This window comes from Cetorhinus maximus, chromosome 4 (assembly GCF_964194155.1).
Source record: "Cetorhinus maximus chromosome 4, sCetMax3.hap1.1, whole genome shotgun sequence".
NCBI lineage: Eukaryota > Metazoa > Chordata > Chondrichthyes > Lamniformes > Cetorhinidae > Cetorhinus > Cetorhinus maximus.
In genome coordinates, this window is record NC_135882.1 from 105,046,880 (window position 1) to 105,063,912 (window position 17,033).

At 43.1% G+C, this 17,033-nt stretch overlaps 1 protein-coding gene across 1 annotated transcript in view; it reads left to right on the forward strand.

The window, feature by feature from the left end:
* The window catches only part of kcnq3 (potassium voltage-gated channel, KQT-like subfamily, member 3), a 536,749-nt gene extending 520,178 nt beyond the window's left edge, over positions 1–16,571 (forward strand). Inside the window, exons 14-15 of the mRNA XM_078540589.1 lie at positions 50–134; positions 15,834–16,571. Of these exons, the coding sequence (XP_078396715.1) occupies positions 50–134; positions 15,834–16,571 (823 nt within the window). The remainder of the gene's footprint in view (positions 1–49; positions 135–15,833) is intronic.
* The last annotated feature ends 462 nt before the right edge of the window (positions 16,572–17,033 follow it).

Sequence of the window (17,033 nt, forward strand, 5' to 3'; positions counted from 1 at the left end):
TCATTTGAAACCTCTCTTAACATTGCTTTTCTTTATGTGTAACAATCAGAATTGATCCCGATGTAGCCAAAAGTTCTGATCCAGATGCTGAAGACCAAAGTATGATGGGAAGATTTGTCAAGGTTGAAAGACAGGTAATGATTCATATGGCAGTTCACTATCCAATGACCACGCGTCTATGAATAGTTTTGAAAAAGGATGAAGGACATTGAAGCACTGTCTTTCAGATTGAAATACTATCAGTCGAGATGTCATTGCTGTCTGCTCATGTGGGCCTTGAGAACGTCACCAATCTTATGTAAATGAGAGCAGCTAAGTAGCATCATAGAATTTTACTGCATGGACAGAGGCTACTGCACATATTGTCCAAACAGCTATCTGCTCCATTCTATTCCCCTGCCCTTTTCCATATCTTTTCTAATATCTGTTTTGTTTATCCACTTCCCATTAGATTATAATAGTTCTGCTTCCAACATTGTTTCTGGTAGGGCATTCTGTATCCTAACAACTTTTTGCTTAAAAGAAATTCTAACTTCTCCTTTCAAAATTTTGGTCATGGACTTGAATTTATGCCTTCTAGTTATTGTCACCAACCAGTGGAAATATTTTTCTTATTTACCTTATTAAAACCTTTTATAATTTGGCTGTAATGAAAAGATCCCTAATTTCTCTGGTCTTTCCTCATAACTAAAGTTTCACTTATCCTTTACTTCACCTTAGTAAATTTATCTGTACTTATTTTATCCACTTGATATTCTTCCTAGATTACCACTCAATACTGACTGCATATTTGCATTGGTGCTCTAGTAGTCCATGTCCTATTTAAAAAATCATATGCCCTACAGTCCTCCCATTTTCATGCACTGGAACCCTCAAGAATCTGATTCATATTAATGATGCCCGACGCCCAATTTACAAGACAACCTTGTGTAGGGAATTCAACTCAACTCCAACTGGATGCATTAATACTTCATATAAGCCATGTAAAGCTTAACATATTACAATACATGAGTGATGGGATACAGAGCCAAGCAGAAAGTACATCACCCACTCTATCCTGGATAAAGATGCGCCTCTTGATATTGTGCAATAGATCTGTTCCCTCCCTCCTCTGTGTTTTACATCTCACCTTTAAAATTTTCTACACTAAACAGCCTGATTTTTCATTCTTTATACACCTGAAAATGAAGCTATACACAGCCTAATCCAATCAGCACGAAGCACACTTACTTCCCCTGTCCTCTTTAATGTCCCTGTTCTTGATCAAATCACCACTGCACCAGATTCCTGATCATGTCCAAACATGTCCTAAAAGAGCTGATGTTTTTTTCAGCTTCAGTAACGGGATACAGTTTGTGGACTCACTTATAAACTTGTATATAATAGCTGCTCACTAGTTGAATATAAATGGTGTCACCAAGGTTACAGCCCTGTCTTCGAGGAGGAAGAGACCTCAAATACTTAAGATTAACTCCTATAGCCTTAATATCCATGTGGTTTTCATCTGCTAAGTTTTCCACCATACCTATTCATATTCCATCCAAAATTGCTCTCTCCCCACGTTTCTTTGCTCCACTCATGGTGGTGATGTACCAAAGCTGATACCAGTAGTTGTGGTAACCAAAGCTGGGTTCTGAATCATTATTCTCAATACATTGAGTTTTGAGAGTTTCCACTTAAAAAACAATTCGACTTGTGCACAATAATTTGTTTAAAAAAGGTGACCTACATTTCAGTACACAGGGGCATGAGTAAAGTAACATTATTAAAATGAAGTAACACTGGCAAAAGTTCATAGTATGCATTAATATATTGCATTTGTTCAGAATTATAAACTGCTAGCCCAATCTTAGACCCTGTTGTTGTTCTGCACAAGTGATGTTTTCTTCCTCAGAAACTTAATGACCTTCCTCATTTTGTCACAGCTCATAATGCGATTGTATGGGTTTGCTTCAGTGATCACTTGGTCAGCAGCACATAAGTATTTCCTCAGTTCTGATGAAGAGTCATACGGACTCGAAACATTAACTGCATTTCTCTCTGCAGATGCTGTCAGACCTGCTGAGTTTTTCCAGCTATTTTTATTTTTGTAGCACAAAAGTATTGTTTCATTGACTACTGGCAACTATCGTTTCATTGATTATAAACATAAGAACATTAAAAATTGGAGCAGGAGTAGACCAAGTGGCCTGTCAGGATTGCTCTGCAGTTCAATACGATCACTGCTAATCATCAGCTTCAACTCCACTTTCCAGCCTGTTCCCCATATCCCTTGATAAAGCAAGAAGTGAGCCCGTCACAACATGCTAACTTCTTTATTTGGAATAGGACATGTCACTGGTTCACCTTTCCATTGGCTGTCAACTTTGATCCATGGAAGCCAATATATTTCATTCATGTTTTGCAGTATCTCAGAGTCATAGCAAGTACAGGTGACACAAACACCTTTACCTTCTTGTACCAAGGCACCAGTCACATGTTTGTCATATTCGTTCTTCCTTGCTATTCTGGCCAGTTGCCATACACAATACCTGTATAATTGCTCAAATTACAAAGGACGTTTGAGTCCATGAAATTTACCATGTTTGTTGGATCGGATGTGCCACAGATGATGGATGCTAGGGCCACACCTGCACAAAGTAGGTACTGTTCCATCATGGTTTCTTTACTTTGTAATCACAAGCAATCTATGTGCTCTGTCACAATTTTAAGCTGATTAATACAGTACCATTTAACCTCTTTTTGTTTAGCCTGGATTTTCATTCCTCTGACTGTGTTAGAATGGAGGCAGTGGGGATTTAGAAATGGAAAATTGGACCCGATTCCGGGATTTCCACTCTCATTCTCTGTGTCTCCAATTTTCGGTGGCTCAAGAAAAGGGCACAGGGGAGTGAGCTTGCACCTTGAACTCCTGATCTGGCCAGTCCTGTTGTGGAGGTAGGCATCCCCTAGCCCCCTGCAATCTTTATGGAGTCAGGCCAGCTTTTCCATGACTAATGGTTCATGACCCCTCAGAACAGTCATGAACCATAATCTGGATTCGGGAACATTTTGAAAGGTAAGGTCAGAATGCCTTCCTCATGACCCCCATGCTCTCTCCATGCCAATTCATGCAGCCCCTACTTGAAATGGCCATTCATACCTCCATGCCACCTCATGCCCCCCCACCCACCTGCAATGATCTCACATACCCTCCATGCCAACTTACCATGTATGCTTGGGTCCAGACTCCCATAAAAGGTTTTACTTTGTTGTCACAGCTAGGGAGAAGGGTAAAATTTGCCTGATGTTACAATAAGCTATTTTATACTTTGATCTCTTTTGTCAATGGCTCAAGGTTTATTTTCAGAAGATAAAGAGGTGTCAAGTGTTGTTATTGATACTTTAAAGCTCTAGTTGATTGACACTTTTATAGGGTTGTAGCAAAAGCAGTTTTTTAAAGTAAATTATGAATGGGTGTTTTTAAGCAGCTCAACACATGCCATTGTTATTATAGGGTTCATTGGTTCTGTACTGAGGGTATATTGAGTGAATGGACATGGAAGTGCCATCAGTTGACATGGACATGGCATGGGGAGTGGGTGGAGGTGTGAGGGGGTCAGGCAGTCAGGGCTAGAGGGCCTAAAATATAAAATATACTGGGATGATGTCCCAGAGAACTGAGGTGGGCCTTTTAAACAGCCCACTCCTCGTCCGATCTGCTTCCGGTGTAACAGGTTCCATTCCACCCTGCACCTGCCCCCCACCCCCAGAATATAAGTTTGGTCTGACAGGGCACTTTCTCCCAAGGTGGGTCTGTCAAGTCAGGAAATTTCCCAACTCCAGCTACCTGTCTCAAAGATGAAAATCTGGCCTTTGTATCTGCTTTAATGATCTCCTGTGATCGGGAAGGGTGAGCGCCGTGTTGGCATGGCTCACTTTGCAGAACAGGTAAGAGCTGCCCATCCCCCAGTGGACCTCAGAGGTGTTACAGTGTGAGTGGCAAATGTCAGTGAGGCAGGATCTGGCCAAGGGGGTGAGCCCTGGCTGCTTGGACTGAGTGCCTTGCGGCTCCAGGGTCACGAATGTGCTGAGCCCTGTGAGGTGTTCCTCAGGTGGGATTGGCCAGGATGCAGTGGCGCTGCAGGTAGAGGGTACACTAATCAATACTCCTATATCCTTCCAGGAGAAAACATTCCATAACAATGCAGAGAGCTCGCGGACTGGGAACCTCTCCCAACCTGACTCGCTGTCTTGTTCACAGAAGCAAGTAGCGGCAAGTGATATACAAAACTCCTCACTATTTGCTTTGTGAAGCCCATCGACCCCTCTTATCCCACCCGTGGATGAGGTTTTGCAAATTGTAGCCTGCCTGCCTGCCCATTTTAGCCGTGCGATGGCCTGAAAATCACATGGGCTATGTAAACTTGGAGTCAGTTGGTCTCTCAAGGGCCTTAACTGGCCAGTTAATCAATGGTGGACGCACCGCCGTCTTCATCGCATGCCCGCCTAGCGAAATATCGTGAGAGTGCGCATTGACGTAAGGACGCTCGTCCGATGTCAACACGCTTTATTTCACGCACAGGCGTGTCAGGTGTGTGCCCATACGCCAAGGGTAAAATTCTGCCCCTAGACTGCATTTGGTCTCCCCAATATAGAGGAGACCGCATTGGGAACAGCGAATGCAGTAGACTAAATTGAAGGAGGTGCAAGTAAAACACTGCTTCACCTGAAAGGAGTGTTTGGGCCCTTGGGCGATGAGGAGGGAGGAGGTAAAGGGGCGGGTGTTGCACCTTCTGTGATTGCATGGGAAGGTGCCATGGGAGGGGATGAGGAGTTAGGGGTGATGGAGGAGTGAACCAGGGTGTCCCAGAGAGAACAGCCCCTATGGAATGCTGACAGGGGGTGGGTGAAGGGAAGATGTGTTTGGTGGTGTCTTCATATTGGAGTTGGCGGAAATGGCGGAGGATGATCTTTTGAATGTGGAGGCTGGTGGGGTGAAAAGTGAGGACAAGGTGGACCCTATCATAGTTCTGAGAGGGATGGTGTGAGGGTAGAGGCATGGGAGATGGGCTGTATACAGTTGGGGGCCCTGCCAATCATAGTGGGTGGGAAACCTTGGTTAAGAAAGAAGGAAGACATGTCAGAAGTGCCATTTTGGAAAGTGGCATCGTCGGAACAGATGCAATGGAGGTGAAGGAACTGGAAACAGGGTGTGAGGAGCTGTAGTCAAGGCAGCTGTGGGAGTCGGTGGGCTTGTAATAGATATGGGTGGACATTCTATCACCAGAAATGGAGACAGAGAAGTCAAGGAAGGGAAGGGAAATGTTGGAGATGGACCATGTGAAGGTGATAGAGGGGTGGAAATTGGAAGCAAAATTGATAAATTTTTCCAGGTCCGGATGAAAGCGTGAAGCAGCACCGATACAGACATCGATGTACCGGAGAAAGAGTTGTGGGAGGGGGCCGGAGTAGGACTGGAACAAGGAATGTTCCACATACCCCATAAAGAGACAGACATAACTGGGGACCATGCAGGTACCCATAGCCAGAACTTTTATTTGGAGGAAGTGTGACAGGTTTAAGGAGAAATTGTTCAGTGAGAGAACAAGTTCAGCCAGACGGAGGAGAGTAGTGGTGGATGGGGATTGTTTGGGCCCCTTTTCAAGGAAGAAGCGGAGAGCCCTCAGACCATCCTGGTGGGGGATGGAGGTGTAGAGGGATTGGACGTCCATGGTGAAGAGGAGATGGCTAGGGCCAGGGAACTGGAAATTGTTGATATGACGTAGGGGATCAGAGGAATGGTGGATGTAGGTGGGAAGAGACTGGGCAAGAAGAGAGAGAATGGAGTCAAGATAGGAAGACATGAGTTCCGTGTGGCAGAAACAGGCTGACACAATCAGTCTACCGGGATAGTCCTGTTTGTGGATTTTGGGTAGGAGGTAGAAGCGGGCTCTCCAGTGTTGGGAGACTATGAGGTTGGAAGCTGTGGAGGGAAGATCTCCAGAGGAGATGAGGTCAGTGACAGTCCTGGAAACAATGGCTTGATGTTTGGCGGTGGGGTCATGGTCCAGGAAGAGGTAGGAAGAAGTGCCTGAGAGTTGGCGCTCAGCCTTTGTGGGGTAGACGTCAGTATGCCAGACAACAACAGCACCACCCTTGTTGGCAGGTTGATAACAAAGTCAGGGTGGACCTGAGAGAACGGATTGCAGCAAGTTCAGAAGGACACAGGCTAGAGTGGGTGAGAGGAGCAAAGAAATTGAGATGGCCGATGTCACACTGACAGTTCTCAATGAAAAGATCAAGAGCAGGTAAGAGGCCAGATGGAGGGGTCCAGGTGGAGGGAGAATATTGGAGGCGGGTGAAAGGATCCATTGAACGGGGGGAGGACTCCTGCCCAAAGAAGTGAGCATGGAGACAAAGGCAACAGAAGATAAGTTCAGCATCGCGCCGAGCCCGGAATTCATTGAGGTGTATGAAATGGAGTGCTTTGCTAAGTACTGAACGTTTAGCATCAGAGAAGGGAAGGTCAGAGGATATGGTGAATACACCGCTAGGGCTGAGATTAGAAGGGATGGGGTCAGAGGGACGGGAAGGAGTGGAGGGTCTTGGATGGGCATTGGTATCAATGAATTGTTGGAGCTTGCGTTCCTTAACACTTGAAAGGAAGAGAAAAGGTTTTTGACCTTTTTGTATTTTTTAAGCTGATTTTTGGGCTTGCCAATGTTTTTAGCAATGAATTGATTCCTCTTATTCACATTTTCCACCATCCGATTGAGGCACTTGGTACGTTTTGCACCCATTGTCAAAGGTATTACTGTAAATACCAATAAATATCTGGGTGTGTGTACCAGCCAACCCATCATTACCTGAAATTCCTGTGGAGGCATGTGGGCTTAGCCAAATAGCCATTAGACACATGGGCAGCATGAGTGCCCTTTGAGCCAGATGATCAGCAGAAAACATTTTTTAGCATCACTTTTTAGGTCTGATTCCCCCTTTCTAAAACACACATGGTAGTATAAAATAAGCAATTTGTGCTGAATGCCCATTAGCTTTTGAAGGTCAGTAAAACTTTGTCCAGCAGCGTGTGAGCCCTGACCACTACCCACCAGCTCTGCCTGCAGGTCAGTTCACTTAATAAAATTTAAGCTACAGTGATGGCGATGTTAGTCTTACATGGAAGGCTTCCATCTATTTTGTAACCTTTTGTCCACTGTCATGAGACAAGATAAATAACCAGATTGTGCCCTGTGTACATAAATCTGTAAATGGGTCACTGGGCCCTCAGAAACGTGCTGTTAGGGAGGAAAACAGGATTATGCTGATGAAGCACCAGACGCCGCCTGCATAACTGCTTGCTTTAATAGTTGGAGGCCAGTGCTATGTACTTCTGTCCATTGACACTGCACCTTACCATCTTTGCCTTTCAATAGTTCATATCAAGGTTTAGCAAATTTGCCAAATTGTGGGATAAAGGTTGTTTGATACACATCCAAGTCCAGAAATAAAGAAAGGGAATTTTTTTATACTGGCCGAGGTGACCTTTGGACAATTTCCACTTTATGTTTATCAGGACGCAGTCACTTTTCTGAAATTGAAACCCCAAGGTTGGTAACTTCCATCTGTAACAACTTAGCCTTTAGAAGGTTAAGTTTAAGTCCTGCCTTTTCCAGCAAAGCAAATAATTCTTCAAGCAATCTTATATGGTCCATTCTAGTTCTAGTTGCTAACAATAAACGCTAAGGCACGAAGACAGATTTAATAGCAGGAGCCATTTGTTTATGGAAAATGGTGGGAGCATTATGAAAGCCTTACAGCAACCAATTCCAGATGTAACTCTGGTTTTCAAAGGTGAATACAAACTTATGTCGGCCTTTCTTCCTCACAGGGAGGGTTCAAAGCTCAGTTGCGATATCCAGCGTGGAAAAGTATGTTGCCCCAATGGTATGTGGGAGAACAACAGGAGCACATGCTTGGGTAACAGTTCAATTTACAATAATTAATAGTTAGACTCCAACTAATGTCTGGTTTCTTAATGAGTCAAATTGGAGAATTTGTAATGAATATGTCAACTTTAATATGACATTACCATACCAATGACTGAATAGTAGCTTCTACAGGCTGGTGACTATCCTTGGAAATTGGATACTGGTTTGTGAATTAATATGGGTGACTATAATAGACCCCTCTCCTTCCATTTTCCCACAGCAATGTGTAGTTTTGGCTAAGATCTGTAGCCATTCTGCCATAGCCTGCATGTCTGGGTCTTCATGACTGGAGGAACATATATGTCTTTCTTATAACAATGACAGTGTGCACATCTAAAATTTCTGCAACTGAGTCAGTACTGCTGTTGTAACACCACAAACATCTATTTGCGTAATCTATCAAAACATCATGGCCAGGATTTTACGGCCCCTCCCACCTGGCAGGATATTATGGTCCCGCCGAACTGAATGGAGATTTAAATGGCGCGCCGCATCTGCCGGGGGGAGACACGCCGCGACGGGGCCATAAAATCCTGGCTCATATTAATTTAACACAAGGGTCCCCCAATATCCCACCCATCCGGGGTTTTCCTGGCAAATGGAGAAGTTGTCACACATTCAGTGCCCTGCAGCATGATCTGGGCTGAGCTTAATTGAACTGTTAGTTGGAAGAACTCTTAAAGCCAAATTGAAATATGTACTTCCCTCCAGCCACAGCATAGCGATCAGAATATGGGGTAGGAAAATGGTCTATGCTGACTCTGTGTTTACAAATATACTCTGTTGTTGGGCCCATCAATAACAACAGGGAATACAGGTCTAGCAAGGCTATTGTGAGCAACTCCACTACCAAAGCTGTCAGGGTGCTGAACACCTTCAGGGTCGTTGAAATTATAGCTGAATGCCTTCAGCTGGAGCAGATGTTTGCCCCCACGCATCTTGTGTTTGTTTGGTTGGCCATATCCATGAATGCTAACAGCTGGTCCACTCTAGCCTCAAAACCTGCAGGTGAAGATGGATGGATGGACCCTCTGCTGTCTACAATCTTGGGCAAAGTGGCCTCGTTTTGCACAATTCTAACATTGACCAGTGGGTCTAAAGACCCTCAGGGCTGTCTGTAGGTTGGGGGTTTGTTTAGGATGTCCCTCCACAACCTCCACTACATGGGTTTGAGGGGCATTGAATGGTAGATTGACCAACTATTCATTCACATGTTCCCATGCCAGAAATGCAAGTAAGTTTTTGAACCAAAGGTGTTAGCTTAGTGACACTAATATCCAAAGCCTATTTGCCGGGTGGTGCAACTCTTTGAGGAACATTTGCTTAAACAATGCAATCATCATGCATCAAGATCATCAATTTGCTAACCATTCGCATTAAGAATTGTAGGTTGGGTTCTCCCATATAAGTTGCAATGATGGTTTGCAAAAGCTGAGGGGTGCTCAGTGGATTCTTGACTTGTGGCAGTACAGAGGACCATGGGATTATTTATTCTGCGCAAAATAATCATTTTGGTCAACAGCAAGTCCAAATTTGCAGCTTGAACTGCAGCACCAGAAGGGATATATGATTTTAGGACACTTTGCATGGTTGTCGACAAAACATTGTTTAAGTCTGTGTCTCCTAGTTCAGCGTTTCCTCTCTTAAAATCTGCCACACAGGGGTAACTTTTGCAAGGCAATCCACTCCATACATTGGTCCTAAATCCCTTGCTCATGCTTGGGCAGATTCTGATTTCAGAGGAAAGGAGCCTCATGCTACAGTAGTAGGTGCAGTGTTCACCCTTTACAATATACATTGGAATCTCATTCACTGGGTAGACGGAAACAAGTACTGCCTGTCGTTGCAGCCAGTATTGTGGTAACATGCAGCCCTTCTTCCTAAACACTTGCAGTGTACACCATCAGCTGGTTTCCCCATCATGGTTGGTCTGCTGATACCAGGTTTTGTTGTTTTTGCAATTATCTATGTGACTCATATATTGTACTTTGACCTTTGGCGTGGACAACTCCCTTTAGCGACTTGGAACTAATTTGTGAAGAGCTCTATGGACATCTTCTAGTTCTTTAATTAGCTGATCATTCTCCTTCTTTATCCTCGTATTCCTATTGATGACTCTTGTGCCCTTGCAGTAAGAGCTGCCACACCACAACTCGCATTATTCGGCTGTTGTAAGATGCCGGATAGATCACCCGCCCCGTCAGTTTGCTTTGGGAGCTGAATCGTTTCGATCGATGTGAATGACCTCATACATCATTGGCCCAACTCTTCCAAGGAGCAACAATCATCATTGGATTGCCACTCCACTCTTACCTTTCTACACCACACTGGAGCTCCATATTTCCAGCCAGAACTTCTGCTTCTAGCTATTCCAGAAATGCGGAGCATACCTGAAATCCAACTACTTCTTCATAGTGCTAGATCATCAGGAGATGACAAGACACGCCCCATTTTTATGGCACCAGCTGCCACATCCTGGTAAGTAAAGAATTTAAATGTCCAAAAACTTCTTTGAAAAGCCACGGAGAGAAGGTAAGTGGATAAAGGGGTAGGATGGGTGAGGTAGGGGGAAAGGGAGTATGGTGAGTAAGGAAAGTGGATAAGGGGGTAGAGTGGATGAGGGGCTAGGGTGGGTGAGATAAGCAGGCAAGGGGGTAGGGTAGCAGGTGGGTGGAGTGATAGGTGTGGTAGAGTGGCAAGTGGGAGAGGTGGTAGGGTGGTAGGTTAGGAGGATGGGTGAGTAGGGTGGCAGGTGGGTAGGGTAGCAGATGGATGAGGGTAGGTGGGTCAGGGGTAGTCGAGTCAGGTTGGGTGAGGTTCCCAGCTGAGGGGCTAATCGGATTGGGAAGGGGTCATGTGGTGGGGGCTCGTCAGGTCGGGTCAGGGGCTAGTCAGGTCAGGTCGGGGGCTAGTCAGGTGAGGTGGGAGGGAGTCAGGGGTCGGGGGGATTTGGGAAGTCAAGGGGGAGTCGGCAGGGCTCTGTATGAGTGATTTGAGGGTGGGGGGTGGTCAGTTGTATCGTTACCCAGGAGTTAAACTAGGATTTTTCCGTCTAAGATTTCCTGAGTAACTATCCAGGTAAGTAAGTTGGAACTGTCTTAAATATCTGACTCTAATTCAGACTTGGAGACTTTTTTGGAGGGTCCCGGGAAACAGGGGAATTGCCAATTGGAAGTTCAAACTTCCCAGGCAATTCCCATGGAGTAAGTGTGTTGAGAATTCTGAGAGGTTCCATAGCGCATCATCTGGGGTATGTCCAGTCTCCGACAATCTAGAGATCAGAAAACCTGAGCCTATATATCTGCTTTCTGGACACAGGATTGTGCAGTATAAACCAATAAACATCTACGTTGATCTAAGTCAATCTTTTTCTCCTCTATTTGACGTTGATCATACATCGTAACCTGCTTATACCTATAAATATCTTGATTCTGAATCTTGTTTATCAAGTCAATAATGTTTAAATTTTTCAAACTTAATGACACTTCAATTTCAGCTATAGCCACCATGTTACTGGGAGCTGAATAGTACCAGTAGGTGTATAAGGGCTTTCTTCTCCTCCTGTCCTATTGTTCCAATCGAAAAATTCTGAGATTTTATTTTGAATGTATGGCTGGAGTAGCCATTATACAGGGAATTTGACCCACCTCCATTGGATACGTTAATATTTTATTTAAAACTTGCAAAATTTAACACATTATGGTAGATGAACAATGGTTCACAGAATCAAGCAGAAAGTATGGCCAGGATTGTCCATTCATCAGGTGGGCTCAGCGGGAGTGGGCGGGGGTGGTCGCGGAGCCGACCGCGATCGATTCCACACCGCGATTTCACGTGGGCGGGCATGTACGCAAAAGAGCACTTCAATCTCCCTGAGGCACAGAGCTGCCTTAGGGAGATTGAAGGGCTGTTTAAAAAAATTAATGAATACAATAAAAATTTAATGAAACATGCCCCCTCATCTGACTGTGTCACACGAGATGGGACATGTTTTTATTTTTCACAAAAAGCTTTTATTCAACATGTAAAAGATTTAGGAAACCTCATCCCACTCGTGGATGAGGTTTCCGAAAAAACATAAAGGCCGCTTGGCCTTTTCGCCTGCCCGCCAACCAGGCAGTGTAAAATTCAGGTTAATTACCTGGTTAATGGCCTTAATAGGCCTATCAGTTATCGGCTGGTGCGCAGTGAACTCTGGCACACGCTCGCTGAATGAAATTTCACGCAACTTCGTGATGATATCAGGACGTGCACCCGACGTCATTGCGCATCATTTAACGTTCTGGCGCATCAGGCGCATACCAGCACACCGAATGGAAAATTCTGCCCTATGTCACCCATTCCATCCTGAATAGAAGTTTACCTCTTGATGTTAAGCAACATGTTTGTTCCCTTCCTCCTGGGTGTTTTACCTCTTAACCCAAAATTCATTTACACTAAACAGCCTGCATGGATGTTTTATACACATATGAAGACTCAGCTACACACAGCCTAACCCAATCAGCGCATTGCACACTTCCTTCCTTTGCCACTCATATGATCCAGTTGGGGACCAGTAAATCTTTGTTTAAAGTAGATAAATTTGAGATCCCAGGTTCTTATCAAAAGAATAAAGCCACAAGATTCCACAGTTTTTAAACAAACAAAATAAACTTTACGATACAAAGTCAGTAAAGAAAAACCATTTATAATATCTATTTTTAACATTCAGAATTAACATGAGGTACATGTGAATTAACAGGCAAACTGTGATCGAACACACCACACTGGACAATAAATGGCAAATGTGATCAAACCAGATCCCAAGGATTTCTCAGCAACCCACCCAGATGCCAATGTCCACTGTAAGTTATACAACCTTCTTAAAATTCTGTCTCAATCATGAGGGAGTTCAAATCTTCACTTTTGAAATCTAGCCTCTGAATTCCCTCCAAAAGTGGCTCCAACTCGGACTGCCTCAACAGTTGCTCACCTCCTGATGGTTTGATCTTGTTTCCTGAGACTGCGTTCCACTGGCTTCCTGAGGCTGCAATTCAGCACCGACTCACAGGCACAACTCCACTCCTTAGCCATGCCGAGCAGAACACTATTGCTCCAAAGGGCTAACTTTTCCCCAACAGCCTGCAACATGTAGTCACCAACCTCCCACTGTCTTTTCAGCTCTCCAAAGCTTCTTCTGAGCCCTCACAACCTAGAGTCTGTCAAAAGTGGCACTTTTGCTGCATGGGGCCTCTTCCTTTGCTCCTCTCTCCATTGGTTTCTCCCCCCAGTGATTCGTACCGGTGGTCTCCTCCCAGTGACTCCTTCTCTGATGGCCTCCCTCTCTGGATTCTCTCTCTCTAGGACCGCTCCCTGGGTTCTCTCCCTGGGTTCCCTCTCTCAGTCCTAGGACTCCCCTTGTTATGGTGCCAAAATTGGTCCCGTGATCATTGTTTTTGTGCCACGCAGGCGCATTCCCAATGTCCCAGATGGCCTAGCCCTTTAACTAAAAATCAAAGCCAAAATGGAGCATGCATGCTTGTTACCCTGCCGTGCTCCGCACATACCCAGAACTTTTGGGCCTGCCGGGAAATGGAGTGCTTGGCCTCTGCCCTGAACCAGGTAAGTTTCCATTTCTTAACACCCTTTAATGTCCCTGTTCTTGATCTCGCAACTGCTGTGCATGAACGTTTTCATCAATCAGATTCCTGATTGTGTCCTGTCTTCCTTGCTTTGTTTATTCCAGCTTCAAAAACATGATATAGATTGCTGACTCACTGCGCTCTATGCAATTCATTATGTCAGTTAAGTAAATCTACTATCGCCAAGTTTTCAAGCAAATTAACATTTCACGCACTCGGGTCTCTTGTTTCAAGCACGAATTAAGGTCACATCACCACCTTCATACCCCAGACTGAATGCCAGTAAATTTATAACATAATTATGTAAAAGAAGCTCTGAAAATATTGTAGAAAGCCCACTCCTTCATTGTCATTTACATTACATTACTTCAGTCAACTTTGAATGATTAAAGCCACCTATTATTATGACTTGGTTGCTCCTGTATTATTATCCAATTTGTCTCCAAATCTTTCCTTCTATCTCATTTCTAATGTTTAATGATCTATAATATACTCCATTCTAGCCAAGTTGCTTCATCCCCTACACCATCTCTAAATTCTACTACGACGATGGAATCTTTGATTAACTTTGCCACTCCTTGCCCCTTTATTTCTGCTCTTAATATTTTGCAATCAGGAAATTCAGTTCCTAGTTATGATCCAGACTAAGTTATGTATCTGTTAAGCCAAAACCCCATAACAGTTAATGTCCTTAGCTCCCCAGTTTAATTTGGAATACTTTGTGGATTGCACACATAAAACTCATGGCTGCCTGTCTGTTTAGCAATCTTACTTGTTTTAATCCCTACTCTGGTTTGTTCTTAATTATTTTTCTTTTGCTTTCTTTTCTGCTTCCTCATCTTATTTTCCCCTCCTTCCATTTTAGTTCAAACCCTCCTCCACAGCACCAACTGATCTCTCAGTGAGGACACTGACCTAAGCGTATCCTGTATAGGCCACTTCTAGACCTGGCTTTCATGTCCCCAGGTGTGATTATGTTATACTGTAATTATCTATGAATCAGTTCATGGGAAAAGCTATAAAATAAAGCTATTTGTGCTTTGAAACCAAAATGAATTATTTTTCTTGGCCTTTACCAGGGTTAAGCTTAGGATGTCATTTTGTGTTACTGATTTGAAATAGCCAACAAATAAAATGTATGCTTGTTTTTTGCTTTCTTTTTTAATATGATTTCATAAAAATCTATATTGGGATGGGGAATTGTAAGAAATGGTTTGCAATCAGAAGTGGAACTGAAACAAGATTGCAAATGTCGCAACTATTACCTATACCTTCTCTTGTCTCATTCTATCTGCTCCTGACTTTGGACAAAACCACTTCCGTGTGTTGGAAAGCATTGCCAGCTTATATGTGTCTCGGAGTGCCTCAGAGCTGCAAATTAATCTAGATGACAACATCACTGCTTAAATGAATTCAAACAGAAATGCTTTTTTTCTGCTGATAACCCTTAGGTTTATTAATATTAAAGGATAGAATGGCCCTGAACATTTGCTTAGTAGTAAGAATTTCTGTAATGCATTGTTCATTTTTTTTAGTATAGAATAGAGATTGACAAAATGCTGTGGCATATGTTGGACAGATACCAACAATAACAATTGCCTTTGGCAAGTTAGACACATTCATAAATCAATGTCGGTCATACTTCTGGTTTAATAATGAGGATCCCTACTGAATAGCTTGTGCATAATTTTATTTTATGTTATAATGATGAAGCAAACAGAGTCTTAGTCATCCGACTGGGCCTAGACTGAGATATGTTGAGAAATGCATAAATAAATAAAAAATAAATGCAGTTTTATTGACTGATAATACAGTAAATAAATAATCAGCAGCAACATTGATTTGCACGTTGTTAATTATGCATTAATTGTGTTTGACTGTATGCAGGTGGTGGTGATTAACTGGGGTTTCACTTGCATATATATCAAGAGATGCTTATTGAAACTGTGGTGCAGTTGAGTTAGGAGGTGTATGCTTGTAATGTTTAACTCTTATAAATAAATGTAAGGTTGAGTAAAGGTTCACTCCAGTACTACCCTTCACCAACTGGGTAGCTAGAACAGAATACTCATGGGCTTGGATAAGAAGGACAAACCTCCATCTATTAGAAAACAAAGTTAATGAAAGCAAAATCTAGGAAGAAATGTCAAAAATATTCATCTTATGCTGACATCTATCATCCAATTCACCTAAAGGTGGTTGTGATTGTTAAGTTGATCACATTTCCTCTGCTCCTTCATAGGTAGAAGGAATGGAAAAAAAGATTGACTTCCTTGTGGATATGCACATTCAGCATATGAATACTCAACAGTCTGCATCAACTGGGTACTATTCAATAAGAGGAGCAGGGACATCAGTTCAGCAAAGTCCCGTTGAGGACAAGGTGGAAGACAAATATTCTGAGATTAAAAGAGTCATCTCAAACTATCCTGATTCCTGCACCTACATGGCTCCTCAAAGTTGTTTCCAAGTCCAAGTTTCTTCTGTTGCTCCATTTGGTTTCTTCAGACAAAGTCCAGGAAGTACAAAATTTTCAACTTTAGCTGCTGATTTATCAAGATTTCCACCACCCCCTGCTCCATCATATACTGAAAGACCAACTGTTCTGCCAATAAGCTCGCTGACAGACACTCAAGGTAACATATGCCCTAGCTATCAGGGAGGAGAGCTAGCAAGTCCTTTTTCTACAGTGAGGCATGGGAGAAGCACAAGAGACAGTGATACTCCCATCTCTCTCCTTTCAGTCAACCATGAAGAACTGGAGCGATCCCCCAGTGGATTCAGCATCTCCCAATCAAAGGATGACTTGACTTTTGGTTTTTATGGGGGAGGAAGTTGGCCAAAATCAAAACTTTATTTAGCAGAGGGCGAAACAGACACTGATACTGATCCTTACACACCATGTGGTTCTGCACCTTTATCATCTACTGGGGAGGGAATTCCTGACAATATATGGCCTACATCAAATAAGCCAATTTAACAGGGTCACTGGTTGGCCCATAAATGTACAGTCACTATAAAAGGTTCATATTTCTTGCTTCCTGCGAAACACCTAGAGCTTATTGTTACAAACATTTCACTGGCAAAAATTGCATGTAATGCATGGACATTGTGCTAGAGAACTGTTAACATTTTCAATATCCCAAAAGGAATTTTTTTCATAAATTTTAAAAATTGTAAAGATTTGCATGTTGGTGCATGGTTTTGAACAATATTAACAACAAAGCCTCATTTCTTCTGTGTTATTGTACAGTATTTAAGTAATTTTAATCCCTACAATATACGTGGGTTGTAATCTATGCAGAAAGTTATTAGATACATTTCTTTTTAACAATGTTTAAACCTGCATGTAAATTCTTAAAGAGACAGCATCCTCTTCATTAGCCTAAAGTTTTGCCATGGCATTTTTTTTTGTTACACATGCAATCTCATTTAGTTATCT